General features: G+C 42.5%; 1 protein-coding gene across 1 annotated transcript; it reads right to left on the reverse strand.

Annotated features, from left to right (window-relative positions):
* Window positions 1-1,029: 1,029 nt before the first annotated feature.
* LOC141333357 (uncharacterized) lies at window positions 1,030-25,110 on the reverse strand. The gene is made up of 4 exons (XM_073838340.1): window positions 25,094-25,110; window positions 24,888-24,997; window positions 18,483-19,274; window positions 1,030-1,945 (listed from the first exon to the last, which is right to left on the reverse strand). The coding sequence occupies exons 1-4, from the start codon at window positions 25,108-25,110 to the stop codon at window positions 1,308-1,310; spliced, it is 1,557 nt and encodes a 518-aa protein (XP_073694441.1). The 3' UTR covers window positions 1,030-1,307.
* Between the last annotated feature and the right edge of the window lie 249 nt (window positions 25,111-25,359).

Here is a 25,359-nt window from a genome sequence, read left to right on the forward strand (position 1 = left end):
GGTCCACTGTGCTTTATCAAGTCTAAAATCAATGCAGCTGTCTACCTGGAGGTTCATGATTCCTTCTGCTGAAAAGCTTTTTGGAGATGCTGATTTCATTTTGCAGCAGGACTTAGCACCTGCCCACACTGCCAAAACTACTTCTAACTGGTTTGCAGACCATGATATTACTGTGATATGACCTGACCCAAACCCAGTTGAGAATCTATGGGGTATTGTCAAGAGGAAGATAAGTAACATCCGACTAAATAATACAGATGAGCTGAAGGCCACTAATAAAGCAACCTGGGCTTCAATAATGCCTCACTAGTGCCCCAGGCTTACTGCCTTAATGCCACGCCGCACTGAAGCAGTAATTCATGTAAAAGGAGCCCCAACCAAGTATTAAGTGAATAATTAAACCTACTTTGGAGCTCTTGAACATTTCTGTTTTTTTATTGATCTTTTGAGAAGAGATAATGATTTTTTAAGCTGTTAGTCATATCAATCAGAATTAAAACCAAAAAACTCTTGAAATATTTCAGTTTGTGTGCAATGAATCTAGAAAGTAAGAAAGTTTCCTGTGTATAATTAAATCACAAAAACTTTTCCATGATATTCAAATTTTTTGAGACGCACCTGTACACATACATACAGAAAACATACTTAAAATGCATAAAAAAGGGTATATAAAATAAATTTTCACTACTAGTATTTATCCAGTTATGCAATGGCTGCATTATTACACCTTATTAGACATTATAAACTCATACCTCAGAGAATATGTTGTCTTCTTTTGTCTTTTTTGCTATTGTCATCACATACTGAACTGCCTGAGTTTGATTGGGACTATTGGTCTCCAAATATGAAGACCAGCCTCATAGGTCAACAATGGGGTCATGGGCAAAATCAGTCTCAAATGCCCTTGAATAAAAACAAAACTATTCACACCAGAACTTACAAATATGTGGACACAACCAAAATAAATGACCCAATGTGCTCTTGTTGGACTTACATTTAATACATAAAGGAGACACAGAGGAGTATGAAGAATGAAACTGATACAAGAATAATGCAATCTGTGCACAACTTTATATTGAATGAGATGAAAGTTAGAGCTGATGGAACACGACCTAACGCCTTGAAGAGTCTCAGTCCAAGTGTCTTCTGAAAAATCTATTCCCAGGTCTTTCTCCCAGGACATCTTCAAATATTGTTTAATAACCCTTGAGTTATTCAAATATTCATCAAATCTAGAAACAAGACACTTAAAAATGAGACCAGATGTCATACAAAGATAAAGATGTTCAGGGGATTTAAACCTCTTGTCACTTTGAGGAAAACGGCAATTTCTTCTCAGAATGAGTTTGCAAATGATGTTTGAGGTCGCTTTGATATGTGAAACTCTCCTCGCACTGAAGACACTTGTAAGGTCTCTCTCCTGTGTGTATTCTCATGTGAACCTTTAGGTTTCCTTTAACCGTGAATCTCTTTCCACACTGAGGGCAGGTGAAGGGCTTTTCTCCAGTGTGAACTCTCATGTGATTCTCAAGGTTTGCTTTGCATCTAAAACTCTTTCCACAGTGATGGCACATGAAAGGTTTTTCTCCGATGTGAATTTTAACATGATCCTCAAGGTGATTCATGTCTGTGAAACTCTTATCACACTGATGACATTTAAACCCGTTCTCTCTTGAATGAAGCCTCATGTGATTATTAAGGTTAACGTTATTTCTGAAACACTTTCCACACTGACTGCATGTAAACGGGTTTTCTCCAGTGTGACTATATATGTGATTCTTAAGGTTTCCTTTAACCGTGAAACTCTTTCCACACTGAGGACAGGTGTAAGGTTTCTCTCCGGTGTGAATTCTCATGTGAATATTAAGGCTTTTCCTATATGGGAAACATTTTCCACACTGATCACATGTGAAAGGTTTCTCTCCAGTGTGAATTTTCATGTGGACTTTAAGGTTTCCGTTTTTACTAAAACTCTTTCCACAATGTTGGCAGAAGAAGTGACTTGTAGTTCCAGTCTTCTAAACTCTTTTTTGAGAGGACATTTTTTCAGTCAGTGAAAAACTAAAAGATTTTTCTCCAGTTATGAAATCATGATGTTTTATATCGTTCTCTTCCATTTCATTCAGATCTTGACTCTCCACTTTCACTGTCACAATGTCTAAGGCGAAAAGACAAATACGTGTTAAGCCCAGATTAATAGCATAGCACTTGGAATCCGTTATAGAGCAGAATTATTTTTTAACACTATTATAACACAAGCAAAAATGATAATGATTGTGCAAAAATATCATCTTAAGGTAGCTTCTAATATTACATTTCAAAATAACTCTTAATACAGAAGTTGTGTGTGGTATTATCTAAATTAATAGATAATAATAATTAATTCTCCTTGTATATGTATTATTTAGCTGTAAGTAAAAAACAATGCTAACTCACTGGATCGTATACGAGCTAGTCTCAGTCTGTCTGAAAATATCATCTTGCTAAAGATTTATTGAGAGTTTGTTCCTCAAGTTTACATTGTGGGTCTTAATATGAAGAAGATCCCACACATGTGCTGCTGCTACGTGAAGAAGAGGAGAAACACTCATCCTAGATCAACTTCTGATGATACAACTGAGGTGGACGGAAGATCATAACAGATGTTTTCTTTTTATTTACATTTATTATGCATTATTATAAACTTACTGGCCATGTTATCTGCTCTTTAAAGCTCTTTACATCAAGAATTAATGTATACAGCATGCAGTAACTATAGTAAGCTGCTTCTGCTGAATAATGCTTCAAATAACTAGCAGACTGATGTTTTTAAAGCTCTGAATATTGTAATATCCAAGTTTTAATATTACACAAATAAAATGTTTAATTACTACAAAAAATATTAATTTCTATTATTTTTTGTAGAACTGGACGTTTTAATAAGGATCAAATGAGTGAGTTCAGCTTTGAGAATGAAAACCAACCTGTTTGTTCCTCAGTATCTTCATGTTTGACTGCATGTTTCTTCACTCTTCATGTCTTCACTCTCCTCTTTAATAAACGCCATCTTGATAATTGTGTCACGTGGATCTCAGTTGATTTACCAGGAGTTTTTCTCTGTTTCAACACTTTGTCCTGTTTAAGTTCAGGATCATAATGAAAAAATAAACTGAAATGAATAATTCCTATTTGCATTAAGTTTAACTTGGTCTTTACTGAAACAGCATGCTACATTTTAAGTATTACAGGTTCATAAAAAAATCATTACCCATGATGATTATTATTATTATTATTATTATTATTATTTAGTGGTGGGCATAGATTAATTTTTTTAATCTAGATTAATCTAGATTAAATCTTGAAATTAATCTAGATTAATCTAGATTAAAATGGCTAATTTGAATTCTTCTGAAAGCATTCAGAATATGTGTGCTACCCAAATAATGACTAAAAGTAAGTCTTTGAGAACGGGTTTCTCAAGCCAGGTGGCGCATTAGACCAGGCGCTCATCTCCTGTTTCCAAAATGCATTACAAACTGCTTGACAATTGCATTTAAAACACAATTAACTATACAAACTTGTGTAACCAAGTACTTCTGCGCAAAAGGCTGTACGACGTGCGCGTTCCAGTAAAATATACAGGCGCGCGGATAGCCTATCTGCGTGCATCTTCCAATAAACTGCGTTGCTTTTAGAAGCGTCAATTCAGTTGTTGCATATAGTATAATGTCTTTATTTCGGGATTATCAAAGTAAATTATAACTCAAACTTGAGATTTTACTGGGGCACAGCAGATTTTCACTGGGGCACGTGCCCCAGTAAAAAGGGTCTAGCAACGCACGCACCTGCCCTGAAGCGGCTTCATAACTGCATCCATGTTTGCGCGTCTCATTTGATGTGGTAATTTCACAGAAGTTGAAGACTCGTTCTCGCCCCCTACATTGCAATTCAACTAGATATACGTCATCCGCGCTAAAATATCAAAGTGAAAGTCATCATATCTTGCGTAGTTTAGACCCAGCTCCCAACCCAACTTTGAGAATAGATTAACGGCGATATTTTTTTTATCGCGCGATATGAGTCTCACGTTAACGCAGCACGTTAACGCCGATAACGGCCCACCACTATTATTATTATTATTATTATAATTATTATGTTATTTTCGTTGCATTTACACAGTTTTGTGCAGCAGTGTGTCATCAGCGTGTGGTGATTCGAAACAGTGAATCATTTTGTGAATCAATTGATTCAGTTGACTCGGAATTTCCAAAAGATCCGTTTCTCCATCACTACTCGCCAGTGACTGAATTCGTGTTCATGATAAACTGATTCACGATATAGGGAGCGAAATGAGACGCGCTGTTTCTGTTACTGATGTGCCGGAGCGCTTTATTCACGCAAAATAACCTTAATTAATGTCACTAGATAAATAATGACAGACTTACACAGGGTAATAATTCATTTCACAGTTTTATATATAATTCTATAAACGAGTCGTTTTGATTTAAACACTTTAAAGGTTTAAAAACACTCACCTTTCTTCAGCCGAATCACAGGAGCGCAGCGCAGCCTTATGACGTCTTCACCAGGTCAAAATAAAAGTCCTGTTCGTTAGAGTATAGAATTTATTATTAAAAGTCTTATTTTTAAATGCAAAATCTGTATTTTTTTTTTTTTTTTTTATCAAATTACAGGACTATAAAGGCAATAATATTTGGTTCATAATATTTAATTGGTTCAAGTGAATTTCATTAAAGGTCTATAAAACTAAAGGATTACACTGAAAGTGGATTAAAAAAAGTTGATTTTGACTGTGTCTGAATGGAAATCTTTAATTAAAATGGTATAATGGTATATATATATATATATATGTTCCTGCTGATCAATACCTGAGTTAAATGTGAATGCAGTGACTGAAGGTAAGACTTTCCCTGATCTCTGTGATAATGAGTGTTATTATGCTGATTGCATTAGAGTCACTGAAAATCTGGGGAAATTCCTGTAACTGTGTAGTTTATGTAAAAGGTGAGTGATGTGAGAGAATTTCTTGGAATAATTGAGGACTCAAGCATTTAAAAGTTTATCAATTATCTTAATAGGCAGGCCAAAGATGAGAGAGTTCAACCTTTGATATGCGTTTTATTAATGTTTGTAGTTCTGGACCATTAGAGTGCGCACGGATCCACACTTCAAAAATCAACCTGAAATAGTAGACCATCCTGGGACTTTTGGCAAACTCTTTTCAGCACACTATGCTTTGGGACACACTTATTGTAATTTCATATACTATTTAGGATGGATAGTATGAACATTGGGACGCAGGGATGCTTCTTTGATCTCGCCAGGTCATGTGGTTCATGGAGCTCACAATACTTCCAAACAAAACAGCGCTGTCAACACATTTGAATGAGTTCAAGTAGGATAGTCGACAGCTTCACTATACAGGTCATTGCAGTACTTTTTGGTAAACTTTACAGCATATTATGCAGTGATTATTAAATCAATGAAATTTATAGTATAATTTTATTGAGAGTGATGGAGAGGCAACATTAATATGTTTTTCTTTTACGTGCAGGACTGACGAGACGAGAGATACAATAAACTCTAATATTTAATATAATCTTCCGATGAATAAGCAGGAACAGGCAGGAACACAGAAACATCCTACACGAGTACAACGTTTAACGACCGACAGGGAACTGAAAACAGAGACTGACTTATAAAGCAAACTGATGATTACACACAGGTGAAACAGATGACGGTGATGAGGGTTAAACCATTACACACAGATCGACAGGGGGAGACAACGGGTGAAACCAATGAACAAAAACAGACATAAACGTAACAGTATTACTTGTATTGTGATCATATATATTTTAGTTAAATGTTCTATATTTTAGTTAAATAATATTTATTTCATATTTAGGGGAGATCTTTTGGTAATGAATACTGCAATATTCAGTTTTCAAAAAAACTCAACTCAACTCAACTCTCTCCGCAATCGTTACAGAATACTTCGCCACACCCGGATCCAGCGGCTTTTCCCACCAGCAGAACTACCCTCCAAGAATGGATTCAGCAGGAAGTTTGTCCAACCCCGTAAGTTTACTCTGCTCCATTTTTCAAGATGGCCGTCCCATCGAATGTTATGTTGAGGAATTTATTACGTACAGTCACCTGGCACCTTGTGATGAATCGATGTTGAAGGAATGTTTTTGGAGCGGTTTGGACACTGAGATCAGTTTGAATTTACCCGATGAGGACCCTAGTTGGACCCTCGCACAATTTATTGACTTTGTGTTATTGTATTGTGGATCTCCATTCACTGTGGGTATACTCGAAAAGTCTCAGCACAAGATATCTGCCAGCCTAGAGCTACAGCACAAGATGGCCACCATCTCAAAGCCTGTTAATAAGATAGCTGTCATTCCTGAACCTGTTCACAAGATGGCTGCCTTTCCAGAACCTGCTCACAGGATGACTATTCTTCCTGAGTCTGCGTTCAAGATGGCCGCCCTATTGGACCCAGCTCACAAGAGGTCTACCACGCCCAAGTTCTCTCGCAAGATGGCTGCCACCCCAAGGCCCGTTCACAAGATGGCCGCCATCCCCAAGCCTGTTCACCAGATGGCTGTTCCTCCTAAACCCGTTCATAAGATGGCCGCCTTTCCTGAGCCTGCTCACAAGATGGCTGCCGCCACTCCAGAGTCTGCACTCAAGATGGCTACCGCCACGCCCAAGTCTTCTCACAAGATGGCTGTCTCTCCAGAACCACTGCCCAAAATGGCTCCCACGCCCAAGTCCTCTCGCAAGATGGCCGCCACGCCAGAGCCTGTTGCAAAGATGGCCGCCACGCCAGAGCCTGCTGCAAAGATGGTCGCCATGCCAGAGCCCGCTGCTAAGATGGCCGCCACATCCGAGCCTGCACCCAAGATGGCCGCCACGCCTGAGCCTGCACGCAAGATGGCCGCCATACCTGAGTCTGTCGTCAAAATGGTGGCTGCAGCATCAGACCCTCACCCTTCCATGGCCTATCAGAGACTAATATCCAGTTTGGAGGACCCACCACTGCTGTCAGTACGAACAGTCGGTCTCTTACAGCCAGCGCCTGCTAACTCCATGTCAGCCAAAGCCACGTCAGTCAAGCCAGCATCTACTAACACCACGCCAGCCAAGCCAGCTACTGCCAATGTCATGTCTGCCAAGCCAGAGCCCGCTCACGTCATGTCTTCTGCTCCAGAGTCTGCACCTATCATGGCTGTCCCTTCAGATGCGGTTCCTCAGTCAAGTCAAGTTACAGCTGCTGTTCCTGCCAAGTCAAGTCAAGTTACTGCTGCTGTTCCTGCCAAGTCAAGTCACGTTACTGCTGCTGTTCCTGTCAAGTCAAGTCACATTACAGCTGCTGTTCCTGTCAGGTCAAGTCAAGTTACAGTTGCTGTTCCTGTCAAGTCAAGTCACGTTTCAGCTGAGGTTCCTGAGTCAAGTCAAGCAGCACTCCCTGAGTCAAGTCAAGCAGCACTCCCTGAGTCAAGTCAAGCAGCACACCCTGAGTCAAGTCAAGCAGCTCTTCCTGAGTCAAGTCAAACAGCTAATTCCTCAGAGCCAAGCCAAGTCACAGCCGCTTCTTCAACGTCCAGTCAAGTCACGGCCGTTCCCTCCGAGCCAAGCCAAGGCAAAGCCGTTCCCTCCAAGCCTAATCAAGTCACAGCCGTTCCCTCCGAGCTAAGTCAAGTCACAGCCGCTCCTTCAGAGCCCAGTCAAGTCACAGCTGTTCCCTCAGAGCCAAGTCAAGTCACAGCTGTTCCCTCAAAGCCAAGTCAAGTCACAGCTGTTCCCTCAGAGCCAGTTCAAGTCACAGCTGTTCCCTCAGAGCCAGTTCAAGTCACAGCTGTTCCTGTCACGCCAAGTCAACTCACAGCTGTTCCCTCGGAGCCAAGTCAGGTCACAGCTGCTCCTTCACTGCCAAGCTACGCAGAGCCAACGCTCCCAAGCCACGAAGAGCCAATGCTCCCAAGCCACGCAGAGCCAACGCTCCCAAGCCACGCAGAGCCAACACTCCCAAGCCACACGCCCTCAGACCCAATGGGCCTCCCACCTACCACCGCATTACTGGTGATGGCAATTGCCAATTTTAGTGTGTGGACTGCACACTGTGCTCATGAAGCCTTGCCAGCCAAACAACCCACTGCGCCAATGCCTCTCCTCGAGGCGGCGTTGATAGCGGGACTCCTTTCTCTGCCTGCTCCGCCAAGGCTCCCTGCTCTGCCTGCTCCGCAAAGACTCCTTGCTCTACCTGCGCCGCCAAGATTCCCTGCTCTGCCTGCTCCGCCTAGACTCTTTGCTCTGCCTGCCCCGCCAAGATTCCCTGCTCTGGGAATCGCCTAGGCTCCCTGTTGTCTCTGTCACGACCACGACAGCCGTTCCTGAAGTTCCTGTCTGCCCAGTCACGGCTATGGAGGCAGCGTGCTCCTACGAACTCTCTACTTCTCTCCTTGCTCTGTCTGCCTCCTCTGTCTCTGCTCTCCCCAGGTCCCAGTCCATGATGTGGCCTCCTGTTCCGCCCTGGAGGGCTCCTGCGCCTCCTGTCCCGCCCTGGATTGCTCCTGCGCCTCCTGTTCCGCCCTGGAGGGCATCTGCGCCTCCTGTTCCGCCCTGGAGGGCTCCTGCGCCTCCCGTTTCGCCATGGAGGGCACCTGCGCCTCCCGTTCCGCCCCGGAGGGCTCCTGCGCCTCCTGTTCCACCCCGGAGGGCTGCTCCGCCCTGGAGGGCTCCTAAGCCTCTTGCTCTGCCTCGGAGGACTGCTCCGCCTCCAGCTCCGCCCTGGAGGGCTTCTACGCCTCCTGCTCTGCCCCGGAGGGTCGCTAAGCCTACTGCTCCGCCCTGGAGGGCTCCTAAGCCTCTTGCTCCGCCTCCAGCTCTGCCCTGGAGGGCTCCCGTATCTCCTACTCCCTTCTGGAGGACCTTTGCCCAACCAGTCCTGCCTCAGCCCCTAGGTCCTCCACCGCCTCATGGATCTGGCCCCCCGTCGTCCCTTTGCTCCACCTTGGCTCCCCCCCACCGCCCCCCAGGACTGTTTGCTAAGACCTTTTGGAGCGTCTGGAAGCCGCTCTTTGGGGGGGGGGGCTATGTTACACCAGACCAGCAGAGGGAGCCTTGCCCCTCACTGACTGTTGCTGCTCCCTCTGCTGCTTCACTGGTTACTTCCTGTTTGTCACCCATAAAAGCAAGCTCAACACACACACACACTGCGAAGTATTGATTTGCTGTTGCGGACATTACCAAGCGTTTTCCCTTGCTCTCAGGTTTTCCTAGTCTCCTTGTTATTTTCCCTAGCCATAGTTCTGTTTTTGTTTTTCCCGGTCTTAGCCTTAGCTTTCTAGTTCCTTGTTTTCATTTCATTGTTTCCTTTGGACTGCCCACCTGGATTTGACCCACGCCTGTTTTGTTGGATTACGCATCTTGGATTGTCTTCGCTGTTGTTGTCTGCTGGTGTTTTCTACCCTGTCTGCCTGTCTACGATCATCATAATAAAGCCTTGCATTTGGATCCAACTCTCTCCGCCTCCGTTACACCTTCAGCCTCACAACTGTAAATACTGACAAAACAAGAAGACCTAATACGTTGGATTTAGTTTACAGTGGATTAAGTAAAATGTGGCCTATAACAGGTATATGTACTTGGTTCATAAAAAATTACAATTCTTTGATTTTTATGGTTGCTGCTAAAATACCTTACAAACTTGTCCATATTTAATGATTTAGCCCATCTTGATTTAATGCTCAAAACTCTTAGATGGCTCAGTCTTTCTTCTCCTATTGTTGTTCTAGATGGTTTTTGATCAGCTTAAGTGCAGAATTCCGGGTTCTTCATGCAACAAAGTGCTGCTTTTAGGGCGGAGCACTTGGATTCTATGCATAAATTCACAATTTATCTTAGAGAATCTTCTTTGCATCTCACCTATGAATGACTCAATCACTGGATTGAATATATGCCTTTTAAAGTCACCCAAGTTCTCTCTACGTGCACCAGTTGAGGAAGTAATTATGGATACACAATCTCATTCCATGGTCTCTTTCTAAACTGACTTGGCACAACAATTTCCTCCACCTCTTTCCACATGTCCTCAAAAAAGTTAGCATCTCTGTGCTACTGAAACGTGTCAAGCAATGCTTCAACAAGATTAACAGCTGTTGCAGAGTCCACTAAAGGTGGCTGGAACATATCAGACAAAAATTGACTGGCCAAGTATTTTGTTAAAGGTCAAAACACTAATAAAACTTAGATCAAGTTGTGTTAGTAAGCCTCGTGCTTCTACTGAGTGATGCCCACTACTTTCATGAACAGTATCCTGGAGAAGACGAAATACTGCAGGGAGCCTATCTGTCAAATTGCGACAAGCTAAATATCTACATGCCCAGCTCCAGGCCATCCGACACCTTTCGGTTATTTCCGCTGCATGTTGTCTAGTGTTTTTTCAAGTAGGAGACCTTAATATCTTTCTTCATAGTGAGTTTTTAACTTTTTCTATCGTGTAATATATTATCACAGACTTTAACACAACAACAACATACCATTTTGAAACTACAGAACAGCTCGGCTTTCATACCTTACAAATGGCGGTGATATCCAAAATGCACTTTAATTGTTGGGAGTGTACCGTCACCTGACAAAGACAGATTGATTCCATTGACTCGAGATACTGAAAGATCAGTTTCTCCATTGCTACTTTGCCAGTGACTGAATTCGTGTTTAAGAACTGATTCATGATAATAGGAAGCAATATAGGATGCACCTTGTCTACACTTTTTCTTCTACAGATATGATGTAAATAAGGTTAATAGCAGGTGTTACTAGTGATGAATAACAATTAATCTAAAAGTTAGGGTTGTGTGGGGTCGCTATAAACTGTTAACACTCATTTAACCGGAGAGAATACAACCCTGTACCTCGTTTGTTAATCACTGTGTCACCCCCCTCCACCAAACACAACACACTACACCAGTCCTGCAGGGGGGCAATATAATGAGTTCAATTTGTTTACTTACTTACTGCTCACAAAGAACACACTGCCAGATTCAGATACGCAGTATGATGTCACAATGACAGAGTCATTAACATAAATAGAATGTTCGGAATCCTTGATCTTCAGTTGAAGCTTCTGAATGACTCTTGCTGCAGATTCATTTTACACTTAATCCAAAATTTTTTGATGCGTTTTTTTTTTTTTTTTTCGTATTCATCATCCTTTCCTATCAAAATTCTTGCTAAGGATGCAAAAATGCAAAAAAATTTAACCTGATTGTATTTATATTTTAACAAGCAATTTCAGACAAACATTTCGGACTCTGTGAGCAATGAGGCTTTAGGTCTCAGTTTCTCTCTTAAACTCAGTTTCTCAGGACACTTGCACTCTAGTAAATGTTTTTCTTTCCACAAGGAAGCACTAGGGACAGGGCGTAAATTCTAGGGCCCCCCTGCAGGGCTGTGGTGATGGGTGAGTGCAGGGGGAGGCACTATAGCGCCCTAAAAGCTGTGTGTGGTGTAGTGTGTTGTGTTTGGTGGAAAGTGCGAAACAGACATTGCAAAAGAGGTGCAAGGTTGTATTCTCTCCAGTCAAATAAACATTAATGGTTTGTAGCAACCCCACCCGACCCTGCCCTTCAGATTAATAGTTGTCAATCACTGTTTACATCTGCTATAAACCATATTTCTAATGTATAGAGTTGTTATACATTATTTGTTAAAAAAGCAAACATATCAACATAGAAAATAATGAAGAGCACACATTTCCTTAAAAATATGTCAGTTCACTGGTTTATAAAGCATAATAAACTCACAGAACTGAAGCTAAATGATCCTGACTTGATTCTTGATTTAACTTGTAATGGTGTTCAGCACCACGGACAGCAGCTGATCCAGAGCTCAGAGCAGCAGTGGATGTGACAACTACCAAACCAACAACAGACATCCATACATTACAGACATGACTTTATTGTTGGTTTACTGCTGCATTTTATGAATCTTGAAATGGGAAAGTAATAAATAATCAAACTTTGCTACAAATAGTCTTTCATCAATGTATTAAATTATCTAGAAAATGTCAGCAATATCTAATATGTGTTAAATAACAAGTATTCCAGGTAATTCTGACATGTCTTAAATGTTGCGTTACTGTAGTAATTTTCTATGACATGCCTGAATAAATAAACACATTCATAACACAAAATGTTGTCCAGTTGTCAGGTGTTCACATGAAACTTTGTTGTATGGGGTTTCAAATGCACCATATGTCTCCATTTTTGCTAAACTTCAGTTTAGAGATATTTACACCATATGTTTTCATTTGTTTAGTTTTATGATCTACATATTACACATACTTTTTCAAGTATTGCAATACATTTTAATACATATAACACACAAAAGTAATATTTAATATTACTAAATCATTTCCTTGTTTGCTGTTGAAATAAAACAGTACATTAATTATCTACATTAGTTCATTAGTTAACTATTATCTGTCATATTTAATATAAATTACTGCTCATCACATTCAAAGGCAATTACAGTCTTGCTCCTGTGTAAATCTCAGTTCCCCTTCAGTCGAATCACTTCGACGTTACATATGGGAATCGCCTGAGAGAGCAATCATCTCTGAGCCTTATTGAAAAGGCCAATGAAAATTGGCGAGTGGACTGCATGTCAAGCCACTCCCCTGTACATACGGGTATAAAAGATGGCGACGCGCACACTCATTCAGATTTTTTCGCTTCAGAGCCTCGTCTCATGAGCTTAAGATTAAAGAAAAGTTCCTGCTGCTCTTCCCCGCTGACGTGCTGCCGATCAGAACATCGGTCTCTAAAAAGAGCTTTGCAGCCGTCAGCGGGATCCTGCGGGTGGCCGTTTTCACGGCTTCAAGAAGCCTTCCTGCGCTCCAGTGAGTGTGCCCCAGCGCACAGCGTGCCTCGGTCCCTCCCTGGGCAGACCGGGACTTAAAAGAGCAATTTCTCACGGCTGTGTAACGCGTTCTTTTCAGAATGTCGTTCCGACCGTGCGCTTCTGGGTGTGGCAGTTTCCTCACCTCCTCGGACGGACATGAACGCTGCGTCACATGTCTGGGCCGAGCACATGCTGAGGCAGCGTTCACGGATGGTTCGTGCGTTCATTGCGAACGCATGACCATGGTCACGTTGAAGTCCTGCCGCTCGTTCTCGAGGCCGCTCCCCTTGTCGTCCCGCGGCAGGCCGTTGGACCGTTCATGTTTTTCGGCCGCCGTAGCGAGACACGAGGGGGACTTACGAGTTACGGTGCAGAACGTGCCGCCGGCTTCCAAAAGAGCCCTGCGGCCTTCCCCACCCCAGCGTGATCCCGTAGAGTTCCCGGAGCAGTACGCTTCCCCGGCTAACCCCGGGCTGAGCGTCTCCTTTGGGGCTCCTCAGGAGGAGGAGATGTCTGTCGCTGCGTCAGAGGGAGAGTCGGATGGCGAGGGGGACATTCCGGCGGCGCAGCCCCCCCCTGCGGCGGCTGCTCCGCCTGATGTGGACCCCGAGCTGTCGGCTATGCTCCTCCGAGCCGCCAGGGCCATCGGTCTGCAGGCGCCCCCGGTGCCTCCGACCGATCCGTCCAGGCTGGATGAATGGTTCCTGGGGAGAGCTCCCGCGACGGTTCCGCGTTCTCCCCCGGTTCCCTTCTTCCCGGAGGTGCACAAGGAGCTGACCAAAACCTGGCGGGCCCCCTTTTCATCTCGGCCTCGCCCCAGCTCCTCGCCCCTCACCACCCTCAATGGTGGGGCGGCCAAGAGTTATGTGGCGATTCCCCAGGTGGAGCGCCTAGTTTTCTCACCTCTCACCTCCGCTAGTTTTCTCACCTCTGGGGCCTCGGCCCCGTGTTCCCTTCCTGAGCAGCACTTCCACTCCTCAGGGACGGACTCGGAGCCGGATTTCGCCAACGTGGGAACCTGGGAAGAAGGTAGGCACTGCTTATCGCAGTCAAACATGTCCCCAAGGTATTTCCCCTTCTGGGACCAGCCCCCTTCCCGTTCCCCCCCCTCAGGCTGCCCCACCGCGGTCACGTCGGTCAACGTTCCCTTGATACCCCTTGCGACGCGGCTGGGAGCCTGGCTTCAGCTTCCCAGCCCCTCGCGGTGGTTGATTCGGACGGTACGTCTCGGCTATGCGATTCAGTTCGCCAGGCGCCCGCCCAGGTACAGGGGCGTGCTTCCCACTACTGTCCGTTCGGACATGCATGCCGCTGTGCTTCGGGCGGAGGTTGCAGTCCTACTGGCGAAGGATGCAATCGAGCCTGTCCCTCCAGCCGAGATGAGGTCAGGGTTTTACAGTCCCTACTTCATCGTGCCCAAAAAGAGCGGTGGGTTAAGACCCATCCTGGATCTGAGAGTCCTGAATCGGTCCCTTCTCAGGCTGCCGTTCAAGATGCTCACGACGAAGCGCATGTTAACGTGCATTCGTCCTCAGGATTGGTTTGCAGCCATCGACCTGAAGGACGCGTACTTCCATGTCTCGATTCTTCCTCGACACAGACCCTTTCTTCGGTTTGCCTTCGAGGGTCGAGCATATCAGTACAAGGTGCTTCCATTTGGCCTGTCCCTCTCTCCCCGCATTTTCACCAAGGTTGCGGAAGCCACCCTGTCCCCTCTTTGGCTGACAGGTCTGCGTATCCTCAACTATCTCGACGACTGGCTTCTCATAGCTCACTCGCAAGAACTGCTATGCGAACAGAGGGACCTGGTGCTCCGGCACCTCAGCCATCTGGGCCTTCAGGTCAACCGAGAGAAGAGCAAACTCTGCCCAGTGCAGAGGATCTCTTTTCTCGGTGTGGAGCTGGACTCGGTCAACATGACAGCTCGCCTCACCAACGAGCGGGCTCAGTCAGTGCTGAACTGCCTGGAGTTATTCAGACACGAAACAGCGGTTCCTCTCAAAACTTTTCAGAGGCTCCTGGGGCATATGGCAGCTGCAGCCGCGGTGACGCCGCTGGGCTTGCTTCATATGAGACCGCTTCAGCGCTGGCTTCACGATCGAGTCCCGAGACGGGCATGGCACCGTGGCACGCTCCGGATTGGCGTTTCCCCGGAGTGTCGCCGCCTATTCAGCCCGTGGTCAGACCCTGTTTTCCTTCGGGCAGGAGTGCCCCTTGGACAGGTGTCCAGGCATACTGTGGTTTACACGGATACCTCCGCCATGGGTTGGGGTGCTGTGTGCAATGGGCAAGCAGCTTCGGGGTCCTGGACGGGACCCCGCCTGCAGTGGCATATCAATTGCCTCGAGTTGTTGGCTGTGCTTCTGGCCCTGCGTCGCTTCCGACCGATGTTGCGTTAGAAGCACGTGCTTGTTCGTACCGACAGCACAGCGACGGTGGCTTATATCAACCGTCAAGGCGGTCTTCGATCCCGTCGCATGTCACAACTCGCCCGCCGTCTGCTCCTCTGGAGTCAAACGTGGCTGAAATCGCTACGTGCCATTCACATACCAGGGGAACTCAACCGTGCAGCCGACCAGCTCGAGGAGAGGACCCCCAGAGATGCACGATTGCAGTAGTGCTTTCCTTCCTGCAAGAGAAGTTGGAGCGCAGGCTGTCCCCTTCGACTCTCAAAGTGTATGTGGCTGCTATTTCAGCCTACCACGATGCAGTGGATGGAACATCCCTTGGGAAGCACCAACTGGTCGTGAGGTTCCTTAGGGGTGCCAGGAGAATTAATCCTCCCAGACCGCACCCCGTACCCTCTTGGGATCTCTCCGTCGCCCTCCGGGGCCTGCGGAACGTCCCCTTTGAGCCACTCGCGTCAGTCGAGCTAAAGTTCCTGTCCCTTAAGACAGTGCTCCTGACTGCGTTGGCCTCCATCAAGAGGGTAGGGGACCTACAAGCCTTCTCTGTCAACGAAACGTGCCTGGAGTTCGGGCCCGGCAATTCTCACGTCATCCTGAGACCCCGGCCCGGTTATGTGCCCAAGGTTCCCACCACGCCTTTCCGCGATCAGGTGTGAACCTGCAAGCTCTGCCCCCGGAGGAGGCAGACCCAGCTTCTGCGTCACTGTGTCCAGTCCGCGCTTTCCGCCACTACGTAGACCGTACTCGGCACTTTAGACGCACCGAGCAACTCTTTGTCTGCTTCGGAGGTCAGCAGAAAGGGAATGCTGTCTCCAAACAGAGGTTGGCTCATTGGGTGGTAGAAGCCATCTCCCTGTCTTACTTATATCAGGGAGAGCCATGCCCCTTAGGTATCCGAGCCCACTCCACCAGGAGTGTTGCTTCGTCCTATGCGTTGGCTCATGGCGCCTCACTAGCAGCCATCTGTAGAGCTGCCGGCTGGGCGACACCTAATACCTTCGCCAGGTTCTACGACCTTTGCGTAGAGGCCGTATCCTCCCGTGTCTTAACCTAGACTTCAGGTGAGCGGGAGGACGGCTGGTGTCGGCTTGCTGCGCCATTCCCACGGGATCCGTGCGCTATTCCCAGCATGTTCCCTCCGGTGAACCCTGGGTCCTCCATGCCCCGCAGTCAGGCCTAGATGCGGAGTAGCTCCTGACTGTGCTCCTGCCTGGGTCTCCTTCGCCCCGCAGGTTGTGGCAATATGTCTCAGTAATTCCAGCGGCCAGTCAGAAGGCCGCTGTTTCCCTCGTGTATCCCTAGAAATTATGGATATATTGAATTTTATTTATTTCCAAATGTTAAGATTTCATGTCCTCCGCCCCCCCAACCCCTGCTTCAGTACATCTGGCATCCCTGCGGGGTCCCTTATTTGGCCCCCAGGGCGTTGGGAAGGTTACGTTACAATGTCCATCTGCTGGCACGTCCGCCTGTCGGCACGTGGGTTGTGCGTAACGCGGTGTCAGGGTCGTGGCCTGTTCCATGGGTCTGTTCCCATATGTAACGTTGAAGTGATTCGACTGAAGGGGAACGTCTAGGTTACGTAGGTAACCCTCGTTCCCTGAAAGAGGGAACGGAGATGTTACATCCCCTGCCACGACCCTGACGTCGCGCTGACCCCGGCTCGATTCGGCTCTTCAGCGAAAAAACCTGACTGAGTGTGCCCGTCGCCATCTTTTATACCCGTATGTACGGGGGAGTGGCTTGACACGCAGTCCACTCGCCAATTTTCATTGGTCTTTTCAATAAGGCTCAGAGATGATTGGTCTCTCAGGCGATTCCCATATGTAACGTCGAAGTGATTCGACTGAAGGGAACGAGGGTTACCTACGTAACCTAGACGTTCTCCATTGTCCCTACAGCCCAGCTTGCAAACTCTGTTTCTTTGGATGACTATTTGAGCCCAGTGTTTAGATTCAGACAGTGTTTTCTGCTCACACACAACATCCCTCACATCCATAAAATTATAAAACTACCTTCAAAACATTTTTCTGTTGCAGAGGTTTCAGATTTAGGATGTGTTATAGAGCAGATTATGTGACTGAGGCAGCATTATTGTATAATTATTTGAGTTTTGATGATGACCAAAGGTCTTATGAGTTTTTAATCTCATTTTGAATCATCCCTTTAAATGCATTTATCCCTAATTTGGACTAGCCATTTGCCCACAATGTTTCCTGCCTTCAGCTCTAGCTCTAGCAGCCAGTAAGCCTAGTGTGGAGAATGAATCCATTTTTTTTAAATACTTGTTTTAATGTATAATTAACAGGAAAATGAATGAAGGCTAACTGCTTAGGATTGTTTATTATAGCAAATTAATTTGAAAGAAAACAGTATGTATATCTACTGTACATACAGGCTACTGGAAGCACAACAAAGAATGAACTGTGCAGATTTTAAAAAAGATCTGCGCAAAACTAGAATAATATTTTCATGCTTTTCCTGATCATAAATTTAAAGTTGCCTGGTATTTTCAGGATTCCAAAGTCCATAAACTTATCCAAATATTACAACATTAAAATGAAATTAACTAAACAATAAGCTAAAATACACATACAATCATTGGGAATTTTGTTCAGTTGATGTCAATTCATTTATAATCTTCCAGTTACATTGTTGCTTTTCCCAGCAAGGTAAATGTTTGACTAATATTTTGATTCAGAGAAATCAACACATGGAATTGAGTGACATACTCTTCATAGTCACAATTTGAGGGAATCTACTGTAATCACTCAATGTTTGAAACTACAGTAAAGCAAATGGTCGGGTATGGCCTCAGAAGTACAAAAACAAACAAAAAAAGCCTTATAGTGAATCAAAAAGAGATGAAGGATGCATGAAGGTGATCAGATTTAATCCACATTCAGGTCCGGTGCAAACAGTCTTGATTTCACACAGCTTTTTTCTCAATACACTCTTGAACAAAGAACACAGACAAAGTCTCTTATTTGCATGATTGTTCTGTAAGTGAGATGAAAAACAATGTTTTAGTACTTGGACTACAATTGAATGTATTTCAAAATGAATGTGTAGATTATTGTAGAAATTGCTCCTTTTTCTAAACCTCTTCTTCCATTGAAGAAAACGGCAGTTTCTTTCCAGAATGAGTTTGCAAATGACATATCAGGCTGCTTTGACGTGTGAAACTCTTCTCACACTGAAGACACTTGTACGGTTTCTCTCCAGTGTGAACTGTCATGTGAACCTTAAGGTTTCCTTTACGTGTGAAACTCTTTCCACACTGTTCACAGGTGAAAGGTTTCTCTCCAGTGTGAGTGCTCAAGTGAATCTTAAGGCTTGCTTTATATGTGAAACTCTTTCCACACTGAGGGCAGGTGAAATGCTTCTCTCCAGTGTGAATTTTCATGTGAGTCTTAAGAACTCCTTTTCGTGAGAAACTCTTCCCACACTGTTTGCAGGAGTAAGGTCTCTCTCCAGTATGATTTCTCATGTGGATATTAAGATAATATTTCAGAGTAAAACTCTTTCCACATTGATCACATTGGAATCGATTCTCTTCAGAGTGACTTCTCATGTGAATCTTAAGTTTTCCATTACATGTGAAACTCCTTCCACACAGTTTGCAGATGAAAGGCTTCTCTCCAGTGTGAATTCTCATGTGGACAGTAAAGTAATGTTTATGTGTAAAACTCTTCCCACAAAGTTTGCAGATGAAAGGCTTCTCTCCAGTGTGAACTCTCATGTGGACAGTAAGGTTTTTTTTCCATGTAAAACTCTTTCCACACTGAGAGCATATTAACGGCTTCTTTTCAATGTGAATTTTCATGTGACTCTTAAGATCTCCATTTCGTGAGAAACTCTTCCCACACTGTTGGCAGCTGTAAGGTCTCTCTTCAGTGTGAATTCTCATGTTAGAATTAAGGTTTGAAGTTTGTGTTTTTTTATTTATTTCTAGTGATGAAGTCTTTTTATTCTGTGAGCAACTAATTGATTTTTGTTCGGTTTTGAAATCATGTTTCTCATTTTGATCTTTCTCTTCTGTTACATTGAGTTCTTGACTCTCCTCTTTCAGTGCCATCAGGTCTGAGGTGAAATAAGAAAAATGTAAGTTAACAACAGTTTAATGCCACAAAGCAACAGACATCAAAACAATTAGACTAGTGCTGTCAAATAATTAAAAACTAACTATTTGACAATAAACAATTTCACATTAAATCTCCAAATTAAACAATGTAAGTGGAATGTAAAACAACATATAAACAAAATATGTGGCTTATTGGCATCTTATCACCAAGTAGCCTATTGTTAATGAAGATCAGTCTCATACAAATACTGCTACTGATCTGTCTCTATTAAATGCATTTCCTTCTAATTTTAGCCATTAATTATAGCCATAATTAAAAACTATTATTTGTAACATATATTTTGTTGTGCTTTTATCACAACTACCATATAATTATAAATAAAAACACTAGCTCCTTAAGAAAAAACACACAAAATCTGCCATTTATCTTCACGCTACAGAATTTAAAAGCATGATTTCAATTAAGAAATATTTTCTAATTAAACCCAGAGTTATGATGAGTGATTTTTGGTTTGTATTTTATTGTTTGGCTAAAGAGTTGGAGAGTAACAAAGTACATGTTACATCATTTCATATTTAAAATACAAAATGAGTAACTATTACAGTAAACTATAACAGAACATGTTACTTGTTTCTGATGCAGAAAAATCAGTTGATGCATTCATGACGTCTAGACTGGACTATTGTAATGCACTACTAGGTGGCTGTCCTGCATCTTCAATTAACAACACTGTAAAAAATTTCAATTTCTGACAAATAAATATTGACTCAATTAATTGCTTCCCAATAATTATCCCCAAACAAAATAATGCATTGTAGTAATTTTAGTTGAAGGTCTGAAGTTAAAATGAAAAATTTAAATTGGCCAAACATATTAAATTGTGCTCAGCCAATCTACCAAGAAGAAGTGAAAAATCTGTTTTAGCCGAACAAGCTTTGCAGCAGAAAAGGCGAGTACGCATGCGCCTGAGAGAAACCGTTGGTGGAGTGAATTCAAATTCCTGTGCGCGGGAGAACAAGAGAGCGGAGACGATGCTGAGGGGCGACAGAACATCATTTACAGACGGATTTTCTATCCTTAAAGTTATGGTAAGTACTGAGCTTTGTATTTATTAAGTCATGAATCACGTACATTACATTGTATTTTGCCGAATAACTGTGAATTCACGCTTTTACTGGTGTCATGTTGGCGTTTATAACCTAATTTAGAACATACAGATCTCTGGGTTGGGGTGTGCGACATATATCGTCTTTGGTAACGTTGTTTCAACAATGTGGGCTTTGACATTATTCTGTATATCGCAAAAACCAAATAAAACACGCCTGACAGAGTGCACTGCACGAATGCGTTAACGTTATGTGATGAAGATTAAGTTAGACTGAGGAAGCGTGTTTACAGTGCGTTTTGTCACTGCATAATTAAGTCTATTAAAATGCATGTAGATTGAGCACGTATGATATGGGGAGGGGGAGAAAATATATTTAAGTAATTTCATAATCAGTATCACGCGAAGAGTGCCACGTTTTCCGCCAAAAACCTGCATGATTACAAATTTGATATTGATTTTATACAACAGTTCAATAAACAAGAAGTTAATGTTAAAGAACTTGCATTTTAGACACAATAATGCCTGTTTTTACTTTATTTCGCCGACAAAAATCTTTCCAAACACTGCCAGGGCACTGATTTACGTCTCTGCGAAATGACGGTGTTTCGTTCTTGAATGAATGAACCGTTTAAATGATTCGGTTCAATCGCAATGACTCATTAACATGGACTTACTGACACCTACTGGCGGTTTTAATTTCACATTTAACATATTCCAAATATTTATGTTTAAAATATCAAAATATTATTTTGCATGTGTAACTGGAGGTTATGCATTCATGTCCCTCTGAGTTGAATTAAACGTGTGTAAAAACATCTCGTTGTCACTTCAGATGCTACAGAAGTCATCCTGAGTACAACAAGGACTTAAAGGGACAGCCCAGCTAACACAGTTACGTCGTGATGACGTTACTGGACCGGACCATATTCGTCGCAGCGACGTACCAAATAACGTTGCAGCGACGTAACTTTGTGATTCCCATATTCGTCGTAGCGACGTTATTTGGTACGTTGCTGGAACGTGGTGAGTACGTCTCCACGACCAAACTGGCACGTCGTGAGGACGTTACTATAAAGGACCACATTGGTCGCGGCGACGTTCCAAATAACGTACCAGCGACGTAACTTTGTGATTCCCATATTCGTCGTAGCGACGTTATCGTGTTACGTTGCTAGGACGTGGCAAGTACGTCCTAACGACCAAACTAGCACCTTCCCAGTATTTTTAATATTTGCTTCTCACCTTTAGTCCTGTCCGAGGATGTGCTACTACCACCTTGAAATCAGTATATAATGACAAACTCAAACATTTTCTGCTGTAAAAAAAAACACTAAGTTCTTATGTTTTCAAATTGTTGTAGTTTTTTAGTGAATATATTCACTGCATACATGCAAACCAATACAAAATCATTAAATTCCAACAGAAAATTAGCAAAAACAGTGCATTCATTTATTAAATCACAATTTATTCAGTGTTATTTTCTACACATACTAAGCCATTGCATTTTAAACATGACACCTATTATTTAACCATGTAAAGTGCTGGCAAGACATTCACACAGATAATTCAAACCATCACATAAAGTACAAAGTAAAGAATGATACAACTACTGATTAAAATGTTTTACTTTTACTGAAAAAGATTAAATATTTAATTAATGATGGGTATAGTAGAGTAATAATTATGAGTACTCTTATTAACAGAACTCCCCTAATTTGGTACAAAAATACTGATACAAAGATAGAAACAATTCAGTAGTGATTTCTGTATTACTTTAAGTTAATTTGTTTTCTGAGTGTCCTGTGTATGAAACACCTGCTACAAATATCTGGTGGTGATGTGCTTTAATACTGCTTCACTATCAGAAGCAAAACCTAAACAATTACCAAAAGGACCATAGTTCTTCTCAGAATATAACAGAAATAAAGAAAATAGAAACATTAATAAACAGTAAGAACATGTTAATATAACAATGTAGAGATTACATCTCCCCTGTATTAGGCCCACCCAAAAAACATACAGAAAATGAGCCTGTTGACTTTTCAGAAAAATCGGAGATCTCTGTCCCCAGCTGTGGAGAAGACTCTTTGCTGAGAATTTAGGTTGTGGACAGTTGTGAGAGAAAAAGAAGAATGTCTTTCTTACCACAGCAGCAGAAGGTACTCTCTTCTGAGGAAAGGATAGGAGGGTGACACTTCACTCTTGATCTACTCTTGGAGATTTGATGAGGAGTTTTGCTAAAGAATAAGGTTCCTGCTCAGCACTTGGTCTTTTTCAGCAAAGAGTACCTCTAATGCAGTGCCACATACTCCAGATTCTTTGCAAACTTGAAACTTTTAATAAAATTGACCATATTATTGTAGTCAGGTTTATTGTTTTTATAATAACACATGGCAAATGTATGAGAAAATTATGTCAAAGGTGTTTTTCTTCCTCTTCGCTATCCTGAGGCTGTACTGTCAATATCCTTCTCTGGCAGCTGAAAGGGAGAATCACCTTGTTAATGTTGCTACTGTATGTACACACAACCAGTCAAAATCTGCAGTCTTTCAGTTTTTTTTTCATGTTTTTCGATAGAAGTCTCTTCTGCACACCAAAGCTATATTTATATTTAACTTACAATACAAAACAATAATACTGTGAACTATTTTAATTTAAAATGTTTTCTGTTGTTTTTCAAATACACTTTAAAATGCATTTCAAATGCAAAGGTGAATTTTTCAATAGCCTTTACTCCAGTCTTCAGTTTCACATGATCATTCTCATATGATTTGATGCTCAAGAAACATTTTTGATTATTATCAATGTTGAAAACAGTTGTGCTACTTAATATTTCTGTGTAAACTGTGATTTTTTTAGGATAATTTTATGAATACATAGTTAAGGTTTAAAACCTTTTTTTTTTAATCTTTTGTAACATTATAAATGTTTTTACTACCACTTCAGATCAGTTTAATGCATCCTTGCTATTAAGGTCTTCATAAAGAAAAAAAAACTTAAGTGACTCCAACCTAGTGTACACAACTAAATTGGGCAACACAGCATATTAGAATGATTTTGAACACTTACAACTGGAGTACTGATGCTGAAAATTCAGCTTTGAATTTAAATGAAAACACACCTTGTAATAAACAATGCACAGATTGCAAAGAACTTACATTCTGATGATTACTTCATTTTCCTCACGGCTGCCTTCCTCAGTCATTCCTAGGCCTTCTCATTTTTCACCTTTCCCTTGAATCCACATAAAATATAAATAAAACTAATTAACCAATTAATTTTATAGACAGTTTGAATAAGTTTGTATAAAACTGCAAATCTTCCTTTTAAAATCTTAAGTTATTCTCCAGCTTCTAAAGGAAAGGCACAATCTGTGGCCATGTTCACAGAGAATTTGATCTTACTATTAGGTGTCCTGGCAAGGAGATTTAGCTTAAAACTTATTCATGAAGAGTCCACAATAACCAAAAAGAGGGATACGTCATTTGCATTGACTTTTTTTCTTTGTTAAATTTCCACACTAAGCATGGGTTGGAGCTCTTAATACAAAGTGCACCAGATAAAAAAATTAAGTTTAAAATGTACAGTACATACTTTTGTACACTAGGCCATGCCCCAGACAGATGAAGGTCCAGCCCCCAAAGTCTCAAACAAATCCTGTGGGAAACACAGCAAAGTGATGTGGTTGTGTATGATTTAGAAATAGGGGAGTCTTACATTGGTCAAATTCAGGCCAACTCAAATATTTTTTAAACATGTTTAAAAATGATCAGGAGCACAGGAGGTGCTCATGAAGGCAGTGGTTTACAATTGTGGTCCAGGTGACCCACAGCACTGCACATTTTGTATGTCTCTCTTGTTAAACCCACCTTCTTCAGATCATCAGCTCCTTAAGAAAGAGCTTCATGAACAAATCTGTCAGTAAAGAGAGATGTGCAGAATGTATAGTGCTGTGTGTCCCCAGGTCCAGGTTTGAAAACCACTGTTGTAAGTTACCATGACATATGACAATCATACGAGCATCAACAATTTCAACAAAATGTCTCCTGACTGAGGAAAAAACAAAATCATTCACAGGCTCTGGAATTAGACTATCAATTGATATCTATCTAGCTATGAGTAATTGAAATGATAAATCCAACCCTGTGGATTACCTGTCTCTCCTCCTGAGCATTTTGTTGTGTGGGTCCAGGAAGGATACCACTGCACAACTCCTTCAACCATGAGAAAATGCAGTTCCAGCATGTCTTCACATCCAGGACAACAGAAGGGTCAGGGAGGCCTGAAATATAAATATTTAAGCCACTGAAATCAATTTAAATCTATAGTTGTGCCTGAGTGACACTGAAACAATGAGGTTTAGTTTTTTACCGATGATTTTCTGGGTTCTTTTGAACACAGTCTTCATGATGGATGATCTCTTGATCCTGGATCCTTTCTGCCATACACTTAGAGATGGTTTGAATGTCATGTGGTTGTGTCTAAAATACAAATAGCAGCACCATTAGTTGCTTTATATATTGCTTTATATATATTTTTGGTACTGAACAAGTCAGGAACCAAATCAGTAAGTATACCTGTACTTGATACCCATCCCTATCATAATCATGGTTGTCATGTTGCTGCTGCCCAGACTCTATCTCCACCTGTTATTAAAAAAAGTATGTTAGTTTTGAATAAAACATTGATAAAACAATGAACAATGAATAAAGCATTCAAACTACTACTTAAAAAATAGGCTCAATACATTTAGTGCAATAATATGAAAAATTATCCAGAGACCAGCTTTGAGGACGTGCCCACGACGTTTCTGGGACCTTAGCCAAAATCCTTAAACTACTAC

This window comes from Garra rufa, chromosome 4 (assembly GCF_049309525.1).
Source record: "Garra rufa chromosome 4, GarRuf1.0, whole genome shotgun sequence".
In the NCBI taxonomy this organism is placed as follows: domain Eukaryota; kingdom Metazoa; phylum Chordata; class Actinopteri; order Cypriniformes; family Cyprinidae; genus Garra; species Garra rufa.